We start from the raw sequence: 22907 nt of genomic DNA on the forward strand, positions 1-22907 counted from the left end.
CTTTCCTCTGAGATAGTGCCAAAATGTGCTTAAAGTCAAAGAGTCAAATTCAGTTTGTGCATGATTGCATGAATATAATATATATATTTTTAATACTGTATCCTAAAGTGTGTATAATTAAGCTATATATCACATGCTGAAGTACATTTCTGGAGTGTTAAAGATTAAAAGAAAAAATAACAAGAACCGTACAGAACCGAAAACCGTGACCCTAAAACCGTGATACAAACCGAACCGTGGGTTTTGTGAACCGTGCCACCCCTACTACTGAATATATATGGTCAAAAGTGTACATACACTTTGGAGAATCTGCAAAATGTTAATGATCATGAGCAGTTAAACTGCCTAACGTTCTTCAGAAAAATCCTCCAGGTCACGCAAATTCATTGGTTTTCCAGCATCTTTTGCATAATTGAACCTTTTCCGGCAGTGACTGTGATTTGGAGATCCATCCTTTCACTCTGAGGACAACTGAGGGACTCATTACAAAAGGTTCAAACATTCACTGGTGCTCCAGAAGAAAACACGATGCATTTAGAGCATTTAGGGTTTAAACCTCTTGAATTTTGAAGATCGTACTTGATTTGTACTTGATTGTACTTGATTTGTCTTCTAGTATCTTCTGAAACTTCCGAAGGGCAGTACTACTAAATGGAAAAAATCTGATCTTTTGTACACATGCACATGATCCTTAAATCGGCATTGAATCATTGATTCATTGAATCATCCCAATCATTGATGGCATTGATTCAATGCCAATTCTTAAATTGGCATTGAATCATCCTCTAATTTTATTTTTTCCACGTTCCACAAAACAACAATGAGGGTGGGTAAATTAGGTACTAATTAAGTATTCCTACAACACAGTTGGTCCTTTCGGCAGGGTAAAAGGGGACTGCGATTAAGAGACAGAAGACAAATTTGGGCAAACTATTGAAGTGGAAAATCTGGAATTCCTTGTCTCTTCAGCATATCTCTATATCCTTCAGTGATTTGATGAGTGATTTACATAAATGGTTGACAATCAAGATGTTAATGAATGATCAATATTTTTTCCTTCTAAATATCAAACGAGTTGAATGACATCTCTAAGCTCATGAGATTTTGCTTCGTTATACAAGTTACCAGTGTGATTACTGAAATGTTCTTTATGTATTCTCAAATAAAATATTTTATATCAAATGTATTAAATAAACCCAGCTTCCAGAAATGAATTATGGACTTCTTTACCATGTCAGTACATCCATCTGCTTTTCTAGGGTACTCTGACAGCTATGGTCACAGGGGTCATGGAAGTTTAAGGGACCCTTTCTTTGTTAAAGCCTTACTTTCCAATTAGACTAAAGTGAGAGAAGTCTGAGAGAAAGAACATATTTTGATGTTTTGAGAATACTCTCCTGTTTATAGTTAAAGCATGGCCAAATCCAACCCCGAAGACACCCAGCAACCCAAATTTGCGACCTGGAAGGTCACGACGTGCCTAACTTCAGGGTCAGAGTGTCAACTGCCTAATCGATGGAGATATGCTTTAGTCTATTTGTATATGTGGGGAAAATTACTATGTTTATCTATTTCTTAGCCAATCAGAAACTGCAACCTGAAGCAAGGGCGTAGCTTAGACCTTGGTGTCGGGTAAAATTGCTGTGATCTTTGTAACTGTAAGTGGGGTGGCCTACGAATTCCTTGTGAGTATTGAAGGTGACTTCTGCTGATGAAAATGCAAACTATTTTCAATAAAAAAAATTCTTCCATGTTTTATAATTCTGACTCCGGGACATCATTCATCGTATCTAGTTCTTGGTAACTGTTAATCCCCTTACACTATTGGCACAATTACAAGTACATTTAGAATTCACCTTTAGTAGGTCCTGTGTGTCATCCATGCAGTAGACACGGATGTTGTACTCCAGCGTGGAGCAGTAGGCGGGACCAAACAGCAGCAGTTTTAGGCGTTTAGCGGCAGCCATGCTGAGGGACTCCCCGACCAGAGCAAAGCGGCCCAGCTGCTCAGTGAACACCCGGCACGTCTCCGCCTCCAGTTGGCAGTAGTACGGATCTGACACCACTTCCTCACCCAGCTGAAGTACATCCTGAGGAGCCAATGAGAAAATGACAGGGATCAGAGGGGAGGGCAGAGAGCCACTGTGTCAGCGAACTTATTGGAGAGATGGCCAACTCCTGCCCTGAGGATGTTCGGTGTCAGATTGTAGATCCAATGAAGTGACTTGGGGTGAGAGGAAACTGAAAGCTCTGCATAATGAACTGTGTTCTGTCCTCTAATGAGACACTAATAGCAGGAGTTCATCCTGAAACTTCACACATGGTAGTGCCTACTAAGAGATCAGAGCTTCCCTTTCTATTCCTTACAAGCAGGGGGAAGAAAAAATGTACAGCTCAGATTCTCATGTGAGGGAAAAAAGTTAAAGGAGCAATTAAATATATATATAAAAACAACAAAAAGGATGCATTCATCACATTCATCAATCAAATCAATCATCATCAAATGTTATATTACTTTACCAAAGCCAAAACCAATCCTACTTAAATAGTGATAGTTCACTTTGAAATTAATTTTTGATATGTTTTAGCTTTCCTCAGGGGCATCCAAGATGTAGGTGTCTTTGTTTCCACAGTATTTTCAATTTTGATATTTTTAGGTCAAACTGTTCTTGTCTGGAGGTTTATGGTCACCACCTCAAAGAGCATGCACAGAAAAGTCCAAGTTAAACATGATTTAATGACTCGTAAATGTAAGTACACATTGATGGCCTAAGACACGAAACGAGCGGTTTGTGTGAGAAAACGAACGTTTTTACCTCTGGTAACCACAGCCATGTCCAAGTGATCTGAGGGCACGGGCGCTTCGGTCTGCGCAAGCGCCAAAAAGCACCGGAAATTATCTCTTGCGCGGTTGCGAAAAAAAATCTAAGTTGTCTGTTGATATATCGAAATCATCTTCCATTGCAATTTCCTGTACATCTAAATATATTTAGATCTTCACAGTGAAGGATAACACTTCTGAAATCGCTCGTCTCGTGTCTTAGGCCATCAATGTGTACTTACATTTACGATTGATTAAATCATGTTTAATTTGGACTTCTCTGTGCATGCTCTTAGAAGTGGTGACCATAGACCTCCATTATATGACTGACAGACAAGAACGGTTTGACCTAAAAATATCAAAATTGAAACTACTGCGGAAACAAAGACACCTACATCTTGGATGCCCTTGAGGTAAGCTAAAACATATCAACAATTAATTTCAAAGTGAACTATCCCTTTAATTTTGCACCCCATTGTTGTGTGTTAATCAGCTAGCGACTGACAGTCTGAGGTGCTTCTCTACTAATAACCAGCAGAATCAACAAATTAACAGGTTGCCATGTGCAATATGGAGCTTGTCAAGGCATGGCAAGATAATTCCTTTAATTGGATGTTCGAATCCCGACTGACATTAGAGATGTTTTTAAGTGTGCCTTCAGTGTATTAAAATCACAAGAAAAGGCTTTCTTGTCAGAAAACGTGACTCTAGCAAAGGCCAACACTATTGTGGAGGTAACATTCTGCTTTCCTCACAGTCTCCGGTCAGATACAATCACATAATGGCTCCCCAGAGTGTCTTTAATTAGGAAAAAGGCAAGTGGGATATGTGGCGACAGAACCTTCTGCAGGAAGCTCATCAGAAAGATTCCTCACACACCGTCTCTCTCTTTTTCTCTCACTCACACCATTATCTAATCAAATACAGAGAGGCGGCCCTACTGTCCTGCACTTCGGGATCCGGGCCAGGAAATTACATCAGGCAATCAATAAAATAAACCACTATCTTCATCAGTGAAATTAGTATTGGCACAAGCCGTTTTCTATTTGACCACAATGAAGTCAATTTTTTTTCCCCTATTATAATTATAATTTTTTTTTTCAGATGACTCAAAAAAATCATCTTGCGGTTCGATAACGACACAGACTATATTTCATTCTCCTCTGCTCGCGTTTTGCTGATCTGTGTCCTCTGGAGAAATTAATTGCTACGAGTCTGTCTGCCAAGGCTCCTTCCAGGACAAAGTTCCCTGTGTTTTTTTCCTCTTTTGTCTGCTGTACCTGGCCAAGAACGGCGACCTGCCGCCGATGGGCTATATTTGGGGCAGGGGATGATTAAAAGTGCTGCTCTACCCTCTGTCTAAGACAGGCCTATTCATTCTACTGCCGCCCCATTGCTGCCACACCAAGGAGCCTGAATAATTTATGCACAGTATCAAACATGAAAGAAGACCTTCACTCTCTTCCTCCGCCCTTCCTTCCTGGGTTCCTCCTCTTCCATGTCTCCGTGCCTGATGTAACTCGCAACGACCCGGCGCGGTTCAGTGCAGATTTGGAAAAGCCATCAGCCATAATGAAGGACTCACCCGGCTTAGTTTAAAGGTGGGTGCTGATGACCATGGGATGGGATGAGGTGGAGATCCATACAATTAAATGGAGATTAAATGTGAAGGTATGAGAGATAGGTGAAATGAGGAGTACGCTGATGGAGACACTTCAGGGCTTTATTGTCTGAGAGGCTATTTGAAATGATTATGACGATACAGCCCATTTGCCTCCATAAGATATTCAATTCAGTAGCGGGATGATGAGAGAGAAAGAGATGGGAAAGGGCAAGAAAGGTGAACGTAAAGCACAAGTTCCTCCTACATACAGTTCAACACTATCGTATTTATCTATCTCCTGGAGCTGACGGAATTTGTTCCTGTAACTTCACATGGTGTCACCATGTAGGGTTGGTTTCACGGGGTGTGTATAAGACTGACATGACACCTTCATAACCATGACATGACATATGTCTTGAATTTGAAGTAGGGTTTATGCATGTTTCTTGTGTCATTTGCTCAATAATGATGTTTTGAATACAAATATGACATTGTTTAAGATGTCTTTGTTATGACATCTTGACATAAACCATAACATCATAACCTGTCAGTGTCTTTGTCATGAGAACTTGACATTAAATTAAGTTACACTGTCATGTGGTTGGCTTTGACATTGGCTGCCATGAGACATTATAACTGTCATGAATATTTTTCGTGACCTCAACTACAGTGGTACACATTAAATTTGTCATTAAAAGGTTATAATGGCTTCATGACAGCCAATGTCAAAGCCAATCACATGACAGTTTAATGTAATGTTAACCATTAAAGCTTAAGTGGTTTCTTAAGTTTGATACTAAACCTGCTATGCCTGTTAGTAATGTCAAGTTCTCATGACAAAGACACTGACATCTCAAACAATGTCATATTTGCATTAAAAATGTCTTAACAGAGTGAATGACACTTAATGACAGTTGTCATAAAACATACATAAAACCTCCTTCATATTCATTACATGCCATGTCATGATTATGAAGGTGTCATGTATGCACACCCCTTCAACTGTTACCAAAATTTGACGAAAGCGGGTAAATCTGCACAAATATAGTTATCAGCACCCACTGCATGTTAAAATAAATGAAACTATATTTTGCATAAAGTTGCTTTATTCCCAAGTACATTTTCTTTCCCAAACTACACATCTCAATAGTCTACTGTATAGAAAAGTCATTAATGCAATGCAAAATAAATATTTGTGAATATTTATACATTAAGAGATCGATTAATTGCATTGATTATTAAATATTTGAATATAAATTGAATCATTTAATGAATTAATTAAATTATAAAAGGATATATTACATACAAATTATGAGTTTTTTCTCACATTATAGAAATAGCAATTGAGATGGGGAATTCGATTTTTCCTATGATAAAACCTGCAGGGTTCAAAAACCTGCATCCTTTCAGTTAATATTGCATTATTAACTGATTGACTATTAATATTGACTATTAATATTGCATATATTTACCACTAAAGCTAAACATAAATGCAAACAAACACTGACCTCCCACGTTCCCTCGTATGACTGCTTCTTGAGACGGATGGCCCAGTTCTCCAGGCACGCATCAGAGCAATGGTCCATACTGAGGATGACCGGCCGGGTGAGCACCACACCGGGTGGTCCGCAGCTCACCACAGGGCTCAGCAATGTCTGACACCCAGCCAGGGGCAATCTGGAGGGAGGCAGAAGAGAACATGGTCAGGGATTCAACTGAAAGGGACAGGATGGATGGCCAACGTCAAGCAAAGAGCAGACCCTTTAACAAGACGAGCTTCCACTATTAATCAGGGCTCTGGTGCTCTGATCTGACTTTTCACACTCTGCATTCAAGCACAGTAGGGAGCTGGTCTTGAACACCGCATGAATGCATGAGCAAAAAATAGCCAGACCGTTACCTGGTGCTTCACTCCGACAGGAAAATCTAAAACAGGAGAACATTTCCCTCGCTGCGGCCATTTGCATATAACAGACGAGGCACACAACACATACACACAAGCTTTTGATATCTCAAGCTAGCATTAGTCATAAATCTGAGCAAACGGCTCAATCACACACACACACACACACAAGGAGATTAACTTCAATTATATTTGACGCTCTGTGCCGGGGCTTTTAAAATCTGATTCAAACTGTGCATTCTTTCTTTGTGAGGCAGATCCTCAGACGGGTTCCAGGGACCTACCTCATGTCTTCCTTCGTCTGAATGGTGAGATAAATCTCATAAATCTTCCCTCTGGGAATGGCCTCTGGCGGGATGAGCAGGCTGATTCCTAATGTAAATAGGAACAAAAGAGACTAAGTAGGATCATTTGTTCAATCTGAAAGTCGCTTTTGTCACAGCTCACAGTGGGCCTTTATGTGACAAAAGAAAATGTGGTTAACACTTGTCCACGGTCAAGGTCAAAGATGTCGTCTACCAGGTGTACCTTGAAAAACTCCTAGAGATCAGAACAGAGACAGGAAGTGCCCACAGTCTTGTCCTGACATAATAACTTCTGTATATGAAATGAAATGCATTACATGTGCTTTTAGAAAAGGTCTCGTACATTTCACATTGGCAGCAAAATGACTTTAGTAAGAAATAGTAAACCCTAAATAGTCAAACGTCTGTATTTTTCTAGTAAAAAAAATCTCAAATAATGAATTTAGCCCTCAAACGGGTCATGGGATCTATACGACCCCAATCGACTTTTACTTAAAAAAAAAAAAAAAAAAAAAAAAAAGTTTACTCTTCTGGTCTTCGGGGTCAATATGACCCCACATTGAAATGAATGGAAATGTGAAAAAAACTAAATATATTTTCTTCATGTGTCAAAAAAAAAAAAAAAAAAAAAATCGGCATAAATCTGAAAATTTTTAGACAAAAAATGAAGGCGAAGGCCTAGAACTAGAGCATAAATGCAATGTATCATAAAAAATAATATTTCATACGCAAGCTAATGGTGTAGTTGAGGAATTGTGTGGTATATGGATACAAAAGTACTTTATATCTCCAAAAACACACCATTAATGAATAGATGAGAAGTAAACAAAAAATGATGTATTATTTGTATGATTAAAAATGTATATTGTTTGTACAATTACTCAATCAAGTGTTGGGGTCGTATAGACCCAGAAGCCCAGAAGTGTAAACGTGTAGGAAACGAAGACCATTTGAAGGTTAAATGTAATTTGGATGGATGAATGGATGGATGGTCCACTCTGGAAATTTGTATAAAACAATTTTAGACTATATTATTATATATTTTATTATAAATCCCCCTGCATCCAAACTAGATGATTATCTAAAAAAATATTACCGTTTCTCATAATTTAGGTTAGTGATTTGAACAAACCCTAAACACTAAAAAGTAAACTATAGTGTGTACCCCATATAAAATAAAATAAAAATGTATGAAAAAAAACCTAAACCCCCCCCCCCCTAAAAAGTTGCTTACTGCTGCTATACTTATTATTACTTCAGTTAAGAAGAGAAACTGTTTGGTGACGAATACAGGTCTCTAAATTTGGGCATTATATTTTGAAGGACAATGTTCTTAGCCGAGGGAGCCCTGGTTATTTCATTTCCACTGCCTCGTGAGCTGTCCCTTTGACCGAGAGTGATTCATAATGTGACAGCCTGATGAACCCTCTGTCTGTGATTAAGGAGACTAATTGGTTTGAATATACTCTAGTGGTGTCCTTGGAGTGGATAGAGTTGCAGGCACTATGAACGTGCAAGCTGCCTATCGGCTTACAGTGGCACGGCTGATAACTAAGCCACTGGTTCGGCAGAAGATGCAGTGAGGTGTACTTCGAAAAAAGAAAGGGAAAATAAAAAAGACGCTCCCCCAATTACAGCTATTTCCGTCGAAAAAAGAAAACGGTTGTCATCGTCATAACACAATCATTAGTGTATAAATGGAAGCACTTCTTTGCCCCCTCTGCCTCGTTCCTCAAAAAAAACGCCTTTAGAAGATGTTCGCATTCGCTCGTTCCCCAATTTACATAAAACTGCTTGGATTACCATGTAATTGGATCACTTCACCCTTCCATTTTGGGCCATGTCAGTATAATAACATTGCAGTTAACAAAGCTCAGGAGTTCTTTCACAGCGGTCCTGACTAAACACACAAAACATTTCGCACAGTCGTATAATCTTACCAGTGTTGGGGAGGGTTAGGCGGCCACCCAGGAAATTGAAAGTGCCGTAGGAGGTGTTGACGTTGTCTCTCGGTAGCGTTTTGAAATACGTCTGAGAGGAAAGGCGGTTCATGAATTCGTTGGGGTCGCTCGGCAGTTTGCCGTTGTGCAGCGTGTGGGAGCCGTTGGGAAGGGGCTCCAGGAGGGGGCCGTTACTCATGGAGAACTTCCCGGTGACTTCGTGCCGAGAACGGAGAGTTCCCTGGTAGCTAGTGGTGGTGGTGGTCAAATCAGGCTGGATGGTGAGCAAATGAGAGTTTTCTGTAGAAACAAAGAGAGTGAAAAACCCTTCGAAAGGTCACGCTGGCTGAAAGTACACAGCACAAATTGAAATTCAGTGCAAACGCACAAATCCATGGATGTAGCCAGGCCTTCGCGCTGAGAGAGACTCACTCGTAAATAAATCAATGCCTCCTCCTCCTCCTCCTCCTCTTTAGCAGCCACAATCAATTCCATACAGCGTTTAAAGAAAGCCTGGCAGCCACGCTTTAAATTTCTTACACTTTAAATAAAGCTTACAGTGTGGCTTGCTTCATTCAGGTTCAAATCCCCAAAATCCAACTCCATATTTCACGATATCACAGCCGCTCTCATGTTTTTCCACATTAAACACTTTACATGTGTAAACATAAAAGTGCACAGCAGTAGGCAGATTTGTTTCGTGGGAGGATCAATGGAAATCAGCTTAATGCTACTATTACCAAATCACTTCCCACGGTAGCAGGCGAACGAGTGAAGGTCTCCTCTCGCACGCAGCTTTCAAAGAGGATTCAAGTAAAACCAAAAATCACAATCATTTGCAACTGTGAAGATGACACACAAAACTATGACTACCGCGGTTTAACGCACACACACGAGGACTGTGGGCCGCTACGGCCACAGGTGGCAAGGGAACACGGGCACTGATGAAAGGATGAGCGTGAAACAACACCGTGACGAGGAGTGGATAGTGTAGAGAAACAATAGCCTACTGCTGCGGGCTGCCCTGCGCGGTGCCCACACACCTGGCTTGGTGGGCTTGATGCCCATGGGCTGGAAGCCAGTGGTGAGAATGGAGGAGTCCGCCACATCTGCATCGAGACCTTCTTTCTTCCTGCGGTACACCAGCACCAGTATGATCAACAGAAGAGTCAGACACAGAGCCACCACCACGATCCCCACGTACAGAGCCACGTCTTCAGCACCCGACGCCGCTGCAGAGACAGAAACACACATTACGATGCATCACAAAATGTTGTCTATGTTCACATGTATTCAAATGTCACAATCATTTGTTAACAAACAAGTATTCATTACTGCCTTAAATGATTACATTGTTTAAATGAATACATTTTTAGCTTACTGTGATTTTGTATATGTACAATTCAGAAATGCTCAACTTCTGATAACAGATCACTCTAAATTGTAATGCGGACTCTGTAAAGTTGGTTTGAAACGATGCATATTGTGAAAAGCACTATGCAAATAAATTTGAATTTATTTATTAGTCAACAATGAGTGGATTAGGCTGATATTAGCTGTTACTAAAATGTTTTGATGCCTCATTTTACTTGAAAAATGTCAGCTGCATACAAAAGACCATAGTTTCAGCAAGTATACTAGTTAAAGCAGAAATGTAAAAAAGCTAGATTTCCTCTGTAACACTTTAAAATATATATTTTTAAATTAATAACATTAACATGATTGTGTTAGACAACACTAAATAAATTATTACATATTCATTCAAACATTAAAAAAAAAAAACACAGACCACAAAGAGCTGAAAACTACACTACCATTCAAGTTTGGAGTCAGTTACCCTGTCATGAATGACACAGAACACGTCATGAATGTGAAGGAAGTTTTATGCATGTTTATGACAGCTGTCATTAAGTGTCATTCGCTCAATTCTGAAAATTTTAATACAAATATGACATTGTTTGAGACGTCTTTGTGGACATAAACCAATACACCATAACCAGCCAGTAACTTTGTCATGACAACTTGACATTACTAAGACAACACAACCTGTTATAAATATGTCAAACTTGACATAGCAGATTAATTATGAAACTTAAAAAAACCCACTAAGCTTTATGGGTTAACATTACATAAAAATGTCATGTGGTTGGTTTTGACATTGGCTATCATGAAGCCATTATAACCATTATAACATTATAATTATAAGCCATTATAACATTGAGTTCAAGAAAACTATTCATGACAGTTATAATGGCCTCATGACAATGTCAAAGCCAACCACATGACAGTTTAATGTAATGCTAACCCAAAAAGCTAACGTTTCTTACGTTTAATAATTAATCTGTTATGTCTGGTTTATGTCATGATATAATTTATGTTGTCATGGTAATGTCATGTTGTCATTACCAAGATGACGTATTGGTTTATGTCAAGTTGTCATAGCAAACTTGTCAAACAATGTCATATTTGCATTAAAAATGAATGATAAAATGAAATCATAATTTAGCAATGACACAGTTGTCATAAACATACATAAAACCTCCTTTATATTTATGACATGTGTCGTGTCATATGCACACCCATTCAAGTACAGTGTTACCCAGTAACATTATTACAATTTTAAAATAACTTTTATTCAGCTATTAACTTTTGTTCAGCATCATTACTCCAGTCTTCAGTGTCACATGATCCATCAGAAATCATTTTAATATGCTGATTTGGATTTCAAGAAACATTTGAGTTTCTTTTTCAACAGTTGTGCTGCCCGAAAACAAAAGTTTTATTTGGAATATATATATATATATATATATAAAATTAAAAAAAAACTCTTTTAAATTTGAAAAAAATCTTATGTAAATGTCACATTTGATCAACGTAATCTTGCAGAATAGAAGTTGTGTATAATGCAAAAATTCTATATGCATGTATGAAACCACTGAATGACCTATTGCAATTGTGTGTAGTAAACAAGAGAACTTGGCATAGAGCAAAACACAATGCATGCAGTGCGTATCCCATTCCAAACATAGCTGGTTAAAAACTAGTTAAAATGACAATCAATGTCAATTTTTAAAATGAAATACCTGTTCTTCACACGTATTACTTTGTAATCTGACGTTAACCAAATTTTGCCAGATTGCAGTTTTTTTAAGCATAAAATTATTAGCCAGCAGAATTACCTAAAACTGACTTGGCTTTCATTGCGCGTAAGGGAATTAAACGCTGGGAAAACATTCCAGTAGTTGTGCAGCTTCCCCACTGCCGCCTCCTTAAAAAGGTAATCATATCTGTGCTTCAGTGGGCTGTTCTGCAGTTGGAGAGATGGGAGTGTTTGCTGGCAGCTTGCTACATCAGCATTCTTCCAGCTGCTGGATTTATGGGCATGATTTTGAAAGACACTTCCTTCCAGAGAGAGAGAGAGAGAGAGAGAGAGAGAGAGAGAGAGAGGCAGTGTGTGTGTTTGTATGCGTCTGTGCGCGTTTCCGACACAAAGCAGATTTTCTTATGAATCCACATAATTTCATGTGCCCTCTCTTGTTGTGGCCTGCAGCTTTATGGCTGCGTACCCAGAGACAATCACATCCAAAATTATTCTAATCAATTGTGTCGGTGGGTAATGGGATTCGAGAAGGTTGTCTCTGTGGCGTGCTGATTTTTGGGTGGTAGAGGTGTCTGCGCTCACTGCTGGGAGAGACCCAGTGGCTCTACATTGTGAAGAGAGACTGCAGAGGCGTATTCAGGACTACTTAGACGCTACGTGGACTGACAGCTAAAAGCTATGCTATGAGGAATGGCTCAGCCAAAGCTACTCAAAGCAGTGCATATGGGCCATATCATTGAGCATAACACACTGACCTGCATCACAATCCACTCATGTACACACAAAGTGGGGTCAACAGAAGGGCAATTAAAAAATAAAGGTGCATGTTTTTAACAAACTCAAGTGAAGAAATTGCTGATATATTTATGATCATCCAGAAATCATTTTAATATGCTAATTTGCATCTTAAGAAACATTTATTATCATCAATTATGAAAACTGTTTTTTTTTTTCTTTTTTTTTTTGATGAATAGAAAATTAAAAAGGAACAGCATTGGTCCGAAATAGAAAGCTTTTGTAACATTATAGACCGTTCAAAAGTTTGGGGTCAGTTTATGTTCACTGTAAAAAAAAATATTTTCATGATTTGTAATCACAACATTTTTTCTTTTGTCAAATCAACTTAAATAATTTAGTTCAGATAACATAATATTTTGAGTTTCTGATGATTAAATCAATCTCCTTCGTTGTATTAACTACATTTTTCCATTTCAATGAATTTAAAATTAAGGCAACTACGTTACGTTAAACCAACAATATTTTTTACAGTGTGTATATATATATATATTTATATATATTTAAACAAAATAAAGAATTTAAAACTTTTAGTCTCCAAGCTTGCATTAAATTGATCAAATGTGACAGTAAAGACATTTAAAATGTTAGAAAAGATTAATATTAAAAAAATACTGTTTTTTTTTACTTTCTATTCAACAAAGAATCCTGAAAAAAATGTACAGAACTGTGTTTAACATTGATGATAATAATAATAATAATAATTTCATGTGACACTAACACTTCAGCTTTGCCATCATTGGAATAAATTGAAATCATATTTTTTTTTTCTAAATTGTAATGATATTACATACTATTACTGTTTGTGTTTATATTTATGTCAACGCATTGAAAAAAGATGGAACTTAGGTAAAGAACATAGGCAAGTTAATAACAAATTTATGTTAAGGTTTGAGGAGTATAGTTCACTTTTTTTAACTGAAGAAAGAAAGACATGGACATCTTGGATGACGTGGGGGTGAGTAAAGAACTACTCTAGTTCATAATATGATTATTGTGTGAATTGTTGCATTTAAATTTTGTCAATTTACTTCTGAAGCATTTTTTTCTTTGCCTTTGTTTCACAGTTCATGGTTGTTGCTGTTGTTATTATATTATTATTATTAGTCCAGGAGATTTGACTCTCCTCGACTCAATCATGATCACACTCAAATCCTCACACTCTCTGCTTGGTTTTATTTGGTCTAAACAAGAGTGAGATTGCCAAAGGAAATTATTCAATTAGAATCATCCCCAAGCCTAAAATCACACAGACAATTAAAACAGGGCTGTCTATTATCATTATGTCAGCCTGCGTCAGTCTAATTAAGCTGTCTTCCAATTGTTCATCACACTCTTAATCACCAAAGTTGCAATAAACACCCTTATTGCTATCAGCGGAGATGTTAATGAAGACAATCTACACTTCTCAGGCCTACAGGTGCGTGGACCAGTTAATTTCATCCAAATATATCTCCATTATTCGGATGTGACTTTAGAGTACTGCTAATGTCGCTCAGGAGTCATCGGCAACATGTCTTGACATGTTTTGTGTGAACGCTCCTGACTGATGACTCTGTCAATATGACATGATACGGCGCAAACAGGAGGGTGGCCGAGATGCAGGAAGCCGCATTTCATCAGGGTTTGTTTTATGACAGCTGGTCAATCGTGAATGACCGAGAGCATGCAAACAGGAATCGCTCCTGCGTCTTGGTATCGATGATGCATTAAGTATGTCTACGGGAAGTGACTTTGTCATGGTTAAAAGGGACTTATGATATCATAAACTGAAAGTCGTCGCACAGACAGATGATGGGGGCTGGGTTTGTGCCTGTAGTATGTGAAAACAGCACAAAAAAATAATAATAAAATAAATAAATAAATAAATAAAAGACAGAATTGTCTGTAAATCTGTAAAACTCCAGAGTTTACTCTACTGAATTATGAAACAGTTTCTATGAGGAAAAAAAGTAAAAAAAAAAAAGTAACATAAATGTTTTTATAATTTTTTTATTATATTATTTATAATTATTATAAAATAAAATAATAATTAATATAATCAATTAATAATAACTTAATTTAACCATGCATGGCATGTAACAAAAGGGAAAATTATAACAGTAATATTAATAATAATAGCTGAAAATAAATAAAAATAAAATATAAATAATTAAAAAAAAATAAATAAAATTAAGCTATTAAGTAAAAATGGATCAATTGATGTTTCATATCAATTAATATAACCAAAGATACATATGCTTTTCATTGTTTTCAGTTAGAGTAATACAAAAAAACTTCTTTAAATTAAAATTATTGCCCAGAATGCATTGTTTTAATGAAAAACAGCATGTTACTGTCAGAATTAGTCTTTTTTACAGTGATAAGATACTGTTATATTTAAAGCAATATGCTTACAAAGTATATTATTATTTTATAGCCTACTGTATTATATGTGCCAACCACGGTCCACGGCTCCAACAAAATGCAGGATGTTTCTCTCCCCTGCTCATCCACCCACAGAGGCTATCAGAGCAACTTTTTATCATGTCTAACAGATGTATTGAAGAGCCAATCACTGAAGTTGCCTATATACTGAGCTAGCGTTCCCTCTGCCTTGCTCAGTAAATGAACAGACATCCATCACACTTTAATTGACACAGTTAATCAGCTTCTTATAATTGAATGGATTCTGCCTGATTCCACGCAGCAGTTTTCTCGTCTCTTCCTCCCTTCGAGCGCTCTCTCTCGCCTTGACACGGAGGCGGCGGGGAGAGAGGCAGTCGATCTGCTTTCGGCATCAGATTCCCACACCCATGCTCCTGATTTGCTGTAATCAACACAAAACAGAGCGAGCGATGTTCCTGCTGTTCCTGAGGCTGATGTAAGGTGTGTCGAAACACAGGTTTCTGGAGGTGTAACAGAGTGGGCACTGAACATCTTGTGCTGTCTAACAGTGGGGTGTCAGGCCTGGCCTGAAGGGACCAGACTCCGCCTGTGGGTAAATCTCAGAGAGTGCCTTCCCCTCCTCTCATGATGTGATACAACCTACAACCTGCAATTCTCCTATCATGGCTGACAGGTTGACATTCACGGAGACAGTAGCGATTCTGTCAGGAAGATTGAGAGTTTAAGTTTATGCTAGGTCTGTGGCATTGTTTACACCTGATATTAATGCCTTGTTCACAGAATGCATCGGAAATCACCGGCGAGATGGATCGCAAACGATTAAACATGTCAATTTAGCGTCAGATGATTCCACCACGCACTTTATTTACTCTTATAATAACACTATAGTCGTTTAAATTAAGAAATGGTATAATAAATAGCTTTCCGATCAGAAAAGACATATTTCGAGGAAGGGATGTTATAATCATCATGTTTATTCAAAGTTAAGAGCAGCTGTGCTGATTGTCAGTTGTTGTCATGGAGAAATCGGCAGAGCCATTGCCGACGACTGATGACGTATCGGGTTCATGAAGGGTTCCATTTCGTAGGGGAAATTTTCAACCCCTTGGCCCTTGTAACTCTGTTTTAAGGGCCAAGGGGTACACTCGAAAACAAGGGGTAGGGCCAAGGGGTGAATTGGGATTCAGCCTTATTATATACCTGAGGATTCAGTATAGTGCAATATAGCAAACAGAAGGTGATGGACATTTTGGGGGGAAAGAAGTGCTGCATTTTATCATTTAATACTTCATACTTTATCATTAATAATTCAACATTAATCCATGATTGCTGCCACCATATGACGTCATAATATGCAAATTAGATGGGAAAATATAATCCTTACATAAACTTTGGATCATCCTTAATATTTCTCTAATTCACAGAAAGTCTCTATCCTTTATCACTTTTTAAGATATAGTCTTTTGAAATGAAGATGTCAAAATCGAACCTTTAAAGAAAAAACCTCTGGCGCCTAAAGGTTTAATCGGTCACTTTCAATCGTTTCTGTCCTGATTTCTTTGGGGAGAAGGCCTATAGGCGGGTCAATATATGTTTTTTTTTTTTTTTGCTTTCGATCTAATAGACAATATAGAGTAAGCTCAAGCAATTTACATATGAACGTGACTGGAGACGGAAAAAACATGAAGAGCATCAGCTGTCGTTTCTGTTCTGACAGCCGCAAGACCACGCCGAACGAGTGTGTGTTCGAATCAGGAATGGTGAGAGAACATTGTGCTTTTTTATCTCCAAACCAAACTTGGGTCTTCAGCCGACAAAGTTTAAATCCCGTCAGGCTAGAGCGTTTCCAGTGATGTTTACGCATTAGGTCAGTAGGCGAAGAGGCGGTCACCTGTGGCTGTTCGAACACATTATATGTATTTTGCGTAATCCACTTGCGATCCGATCGAACAAAACGCATCATAATACCAGGTGTAAACAAGGCCTGTGTTGAACATGTATTGATAAAACATTAGCATGTTATCGGGAAGCATTTATAACCCAAAGGTGAACATTTGTAACGGCAGTAATTTGTTGTTATTTATGAGAATATAAGTAATGTGGAGGTCTTAAATGGTTACTTTACCTAAAGAGTCTGTAATAATATTACTTATTATATGTGAATATAAGCCTAAATTAAATGAATTTAAAGCGATCATGTCTCTTCAGAAGTCTTGGATTTTACATAAATTCATATGGGTTTATTTTACAATCTTTTGGTGTATGTTTTGAAGTATCAGAGACTTGATTTAATAGACTTTCAATGGAGGGACAGAAATCTCTGATTTCATTAAAATATCTTCATTTGTGTAAGATGAACAAAAGTCTTATAGTTAGTGGCAGCATAAGGGTGAGTAACTGATGACAGAATTTAAATTTTTGGGTGTACCGTCCCTTTAAGGTCATCAACAAGTCTACTATTGAATCGTCTGCATCTTGCAACACTTAAAAAACAAAACAAAATGGGAATACTTCATCATTCTTGCTGTAGGTATTACTAACTGAGTCCCTCAGCATGAAAGACTTTGCTTTTAAAGGTTACAATGTTATTTTCATTATTGCTAAATGGCTAAAAAAACATGGTGCTTGATTTACTCTATCCACAAATTAACCTGATTATCAGTGCAGGCTGCATTAATTCAGCAACATGACTTTTCCTTCCCATCATCACTTTTTACCCAGCAACACCTGGGTGTAATTTCACCAGGTGGTGATGCGCCAAAGTGTTAATTATCGTGACTAGATGAATGAAGGTTACGAGGCGTTATGCAGCCACACTATAGTTTTCCACTGATTTGTGAAAATCAAACAATAGACACCTGCAATAAAATACTGTTTGGTGACTATAATTTTGGATCAACAGACTTGTCCATCCTGGAACAATATCCCTATCAACCAATCAGCTGTAAGCTCAATGATATGCTTTAGATACATAAAATAGATGAATAATGCATCCGACTTTATTTATTTTAACTGAAAACACTTGCTATAGATAGTTGTATTGATAAAGCATGGTTTAAAAATGACTTAATGCAACCTTGCAGCCTTGCAATTGTATTTTTTCAATTGTGACATAGTACATTGTAGTAAAATCTAACATTGTTCTTACTAATTTTTTTTTTTAACTTTACTTAATGTCCAATAATTTGTTGAACTTACTTAAAATTTCTTAGTAATCTGTACTGTTTGCATGCTATGCCTTCGTTACTCAGAAAAAACTTTTAAACATTACTTGACTGGTTTGAGTACCATCACCACCATTTAATTAATTGACCGGTACATTTTTTTTTTTTTTTGTGGTCTCTTGTAAGTATAACCCCTATAACGATAGGAAATAAAATTGTAATGGTAAAATAAAGCCAAAATAGGAAAACAAAGCAATTAATTTATTCTTGCAGAAATGCACTCTGGGAGTACACGTCCTCAGATCACAGACAAAATTAAGTTGACAAAACTTAAATGGATTAAGTAAGATGCAATTAAGTTATGCTTAGCCTACTTAATGAAATTAAGCCAACGAGTTTGCATAGTGAAATTAAGTAAACTGAACAAATTGGTTTTTACAGTGTATGAATAACTCGTTATATTTTGTATTTTAAATATGATTACATAAACATATAATAAAGTCAGTACTGCTATAACTGTGCAAACATTCAAAATGTATCAAAAATCTAAATATAAAAAATATATAAAATTATATAGGCTATATGATATAAAAATATAACAATATTTTTTTTTTACAATTTAACATATATATTTTTTAAATATAGCAAACCAAAAAGATAGTTACATAATGAATATTCTTATAAAGTCATTATAATATGCCTATATATACTGTAGGCTAATATAATATAATATGAAAAAAGTCAGGATCAGCAGGATTTGGTGTAATGGTCAGAAGTTAATTATATGTATGGAAAGATGTATAATTAAAAACTGAATTTTGCAAATTCCATCCAAATCAGTACATGAAATCACAGATAATTATTACATTCATAAGGAGAACTCAAGCATTTTTTGGAAAGCTAATCCCATCTAGCAGTGCTTTGGATGTAAATGTCAATTTAGGACCAACTTTACAAAAAAAAAAAAAAAAGCTTATTTGACATGCACGATGGAACCTTAACAGCGCTTCAACCTGTCTTTCTCGACCACATCCACTGTGCAGAGTGAACAGTCATTCTGATGCTCTTCATTTCACACAGCTGCTTTGGATTTACGTGAATTTCAACTTGCATAACCCATAGCAGGTGCTCTAAGGCTAATCTTCCCTTGAATTACGAGGACACTAAATGCAACTTATTTCAATGAGTTTCCTCTAACAACTAATTAAACCCCCTGAAGAAAAAAAACATTTCCTGTGCAGCAGAGTAGCCAAAGCAGGCAGGATTTTCTGCTCATTACGGTTTAAAACAGGTCTATTGTCTGGTGAGAGACATCTGCTGAGAACAGATTGGGACAAGAATGTTTCTGTGGCCTGCGTTCCAATTTTCAGGGATTTTTGCCTATTCACTGTGCCTGTATATGCGGGCTTAAGAGTTTGAGCTAGTACGTGAGTAAATGACGTGTGGGAGGGCTCAGATTAAAATCTGAAATGTGCAAAAGCTTAAAGAAAGAGGGCAAGGACTCCCAGACGCAAAAGTGTCCTGGAGGGGGACTAAGTTAACAGGACACTCACAACAAGATGCCAATCCCAACACTTTGATCCGAGAGAATGCGAATACTTGCCCATCTGCTTGGCCGGACCCCAGACTGAGCTAATTTTTTCCCGTGGCTGCCATCGTACCAGCTTCTGTGCTTTTAATTTGAGCAATACGGGCCAATTAATAACATCCCGACTGGAGCGCAACCTCCCATAACAGAGAAACGTAAACATCTAATGATGATAACCAGGCCTTGGGCTTGGCTGCAAGGTTGCATTATTCAGTATTTTCCTTCTTTCGTTGTTGCCGATTGGCGGTTTTTTGCACGTAAAATCTCAACGCTGCAATATATGCTGGAGTGGTTTGAGATGATGCTATGATTGGACATGTGTCCCTTAGTTGAAAAGCTATAAGGATTCTAGAACTGCTTCGACTCTCAGCATGAGGAATGCAAACTCTTTACTCTCGCCCTCTACTTCGGCACATACTAATGGGAGTGTTTGCTCACATTCTGCCTCCCTTTATCTCTGCTGAAGATTCGTATCAGCAACAGCCGTGGCCGTAGCGAGATCAAAGGGGATCGCATGTAAAGACGAGTCCCAGATTTCTTCTGCAAGTGAAACAGCCCCAACTTAACTGTTAATAAACAACAAATGTTCGGCTCACCACACTTCATGTTAACCATTGGGTAAATTACAGGGCGAGACATTAAAAGAGCAGCTTGTTTCTGTTGTTCTGCTGTCTCTGTGGGGTTCTTCACAGCCGATGTCACACAAAGAGCTTTGAAAGACAGACGGGGTGAAACTGACATGAACAAAACAAGCTAATAATTCAGTGCAAGCACTTCAAGTCACTTAAAGGGGTGGTTCAGGATTTTGGACATCGGGCCTCATTTCCAAGTTAGCCTAAGTGTTATTTATCAGTGGAGACAGTTTGCAAACATTTTCATCCGGTCGTTCCAGTTGCATAGTTCGCCAGTGCTAGGCTAGCACAAGTCAACGGTAACTGCTAGCCTGCCATTAAAAACAGTTCTACCAACTCCACAGTACACCAAAAGCAAATACAGTACATTATAATGCCAGACTATCAATGTAAATGTCTATTAAGAGAATGATGTTAAAAAAAATTATAATGGGAAAGTTAATAATAATGATAGTCTGGTGGATTTTGTTGGCATGTTAAGACTGGATTTAGATTTTTTTAAATGTACCAATCATTTATGTTTAATAAAAATATAAAGTATAAAAATAGCAAATGCATGAATATTTACATCTTTTACATTTCGCATGTGGTTTAATGTCCAATAAATATTCATATTTTTATGTTTTAAGAGCTATTACAAAAAATAGCTTTTAAAACATAAAAATATGAAAAAATGTACGGAAAAAAATCATAAAAAAATTAAAATATGAAATGTTCATATATATTAAAATATTAAAATATAAGAAAAAAATTGTGAGTTTATAATGTTATACATTTTTCATAATGTAAAAATTGTTATTACATTATGAGCTCAAGATTATATTATGTTTTGAGAAAATTATTACGTTATGAAAATTTTTTTACAATAATAATGTAAACGTATTACATTATGTGCTCAGTTTTTACATTATGAGTTTCTTTCTTAGCATAAAAACAAGCCATATATAATTCTTTAAATATCTTAGAAAATAAGAACTTTATCTCCCAACAGTATGTCACTTATTTACATTTATTTATTTACATTTGAAAAATTGGTTTCAGTAAGAAAAAAAATACTGAAAAAAAATTATATATATATATATATATATATATATATAGCTAGAAATTTTCATTAAAAAAACAAATATCTTTTTTCAACATTAATAATAAGAAGAAATATTTCTTGAGCAACAAATCAGCATATTATAATGGTTTCTGAAAGATCATGCGACACTGAAGACTGGAGTGATGATGCTAAAAATTTAGTTTTACCATCACAGAAAAAAACCAAAAAACATTACAAAATATATTCAATTTGAAAATATATGTAATATTTCACATTATTATATTTTTCACTGAATTGTTGATAATGCGGTGAGCACAAAAGACTTACAAAAACAAAAATCTTACCAACCCTAAACTTTTGATTGGTGGTGTATTACAATTATAGTAAATTAATAAATCAATTCATTCCAATTTTAGCATTTAAATCACCAAAAAGAACAATTCATCATTTAAAAGTCATATTTCAAGCAGGATTTTTCTAGTCGCAAGCAACACTTCACTTTCTAGTATTCATTTAGCACAAAGATTTAAAGCACACAAATCCCTTTGCTCAAGAAGCTCTTCAACCCACATAACCACCCTGAAATCACACAAAGCATTAACTTCCCTCGGGCATTAGTTTCAACCAACCGTTTCTCACTGAAAGAGTTGATAACGGCCACCAGATGCTCTATTATCAAAACCAATCATCGGAATAACAGCTATATCGTTGCTGCTCCCGAGGACGCCAATGTCGATGCTGCTGTGGCGCTATGGCAACAGCGGCTGCAGGACTAAGAGGTTTAACGTCATTAAAACGACAGAAGAACAACAGGAACGGGAAAGGTTGTGTATGGGAAGAAGAGCTGGAAAAGAAAAACAGAGAACGGAAACCCAAGAGACCATCAAGACCGTGGACAACTCGAGATTCGCTGATCTGGAAAAGTGACCTTCCTGCAAAAAAAACACAACCCAACGATACACAAACCCTGCCTGCGCTACACTAAACACATGTGATAATGCAGCAGACCTCCAAGGTGCCCTTTCTTCTTCTTCTTCTTCTTCCCACAATGCGTAGCGCTAAACGGTCTCTCACTGATGCGCCCCAGGCTTCACATCACATTTAGTGTGATCAATAAAGGAAGTCTGTCATATAATCGATGGATTAATCAAGGGACTGAGGTGGTGGTACTCACTCTGGGGGCATTGCTCACTGGTACAGTTGAGGGACTGAAGATCCAGGCCCTGGCATTCCTTCCCACCGGTGCCAGGCGTAGGTTGGGTACATTCTCTACTCCTCCACATGCTGCAGTCGGCTCCGCATGGCGACCACTTGCTCCATTCACTCCAACCGCCATCCACTGAACACACACATGCGCACAGAACACCGAATTAGCAATCCATCACACAATATGGCAAAATGAATGTTTCTGAACTAAACTCAAACACTTATTAGTCAAAGTGGTGCATCAGCACAAAGTCCTGTTGTACATACAAAATGTGCAGTAACTAACTCACTACTCAAGAGGGTGATAGAGTTGACATTTAGGGTATAGTTAGCTATAAATATCTCTAAATTAGCTTACTCGCTCATCTCAGCAACACCCATTTGCTCTATCATGCATGCACAAACTCCATATTTCTG

General features: G+C 37.3%; 1 protein-coding gene across 4 annotated transcripts in view; it reads right to left on the minus strand.

The window, feature by feature from the left end:
- Positions 1 to 22907, minus strand: part of unc5a (unc-5 netrin receptor A) — a 197406-nt gene that overhangs the window by 20383 nt on the left and 154116 nt on the right. For all 4 annotated transcript variants that reach the window (XM_039648920.2, XM_039648918.2, XM_089135014.1 and 1 more), the window contains 6 exons: positions 22459 to 22623; positions 9583 to 9804; positions 8573 to 8872; positions 6612 to 6699; positions 5933 to 6101; positions 1857 to 2090 (listed from right to left, as the gene is read on the minus strand). In XM_039648920.2, coding sequence (XP_039504854.1) covers positions 1857 to 2090; positions 5933 to 6101; positions 6612 to 6699; positions 8573 to 8872; positions 9583 to 9804; positions 22459 to 22623 — 1178 coding nt within the window. The remainder of the gene's footprint in view (positions 1 to 1856; positions 2091 to 5932; positions 6102 to 6611; positions 6700 to 8572; positions 8873 to 9582; positions 9805 to 22458; positions 22624 to 22907) is intronic.

This window comes from Pimephales promelas, chromosome 9, assembly GCF_988280905.1.
Source record: "Pimephales promelas chromosome 9, fPimPro1.hap1.1, whole genome shotgun sequence".
Classification (NCBI taxonomy): Eukaryota; Metazoa; Chordata; class Actinopteri; order Cypriniformes; family Leuciscidae; genus Pimephales; species Pimephales promelas.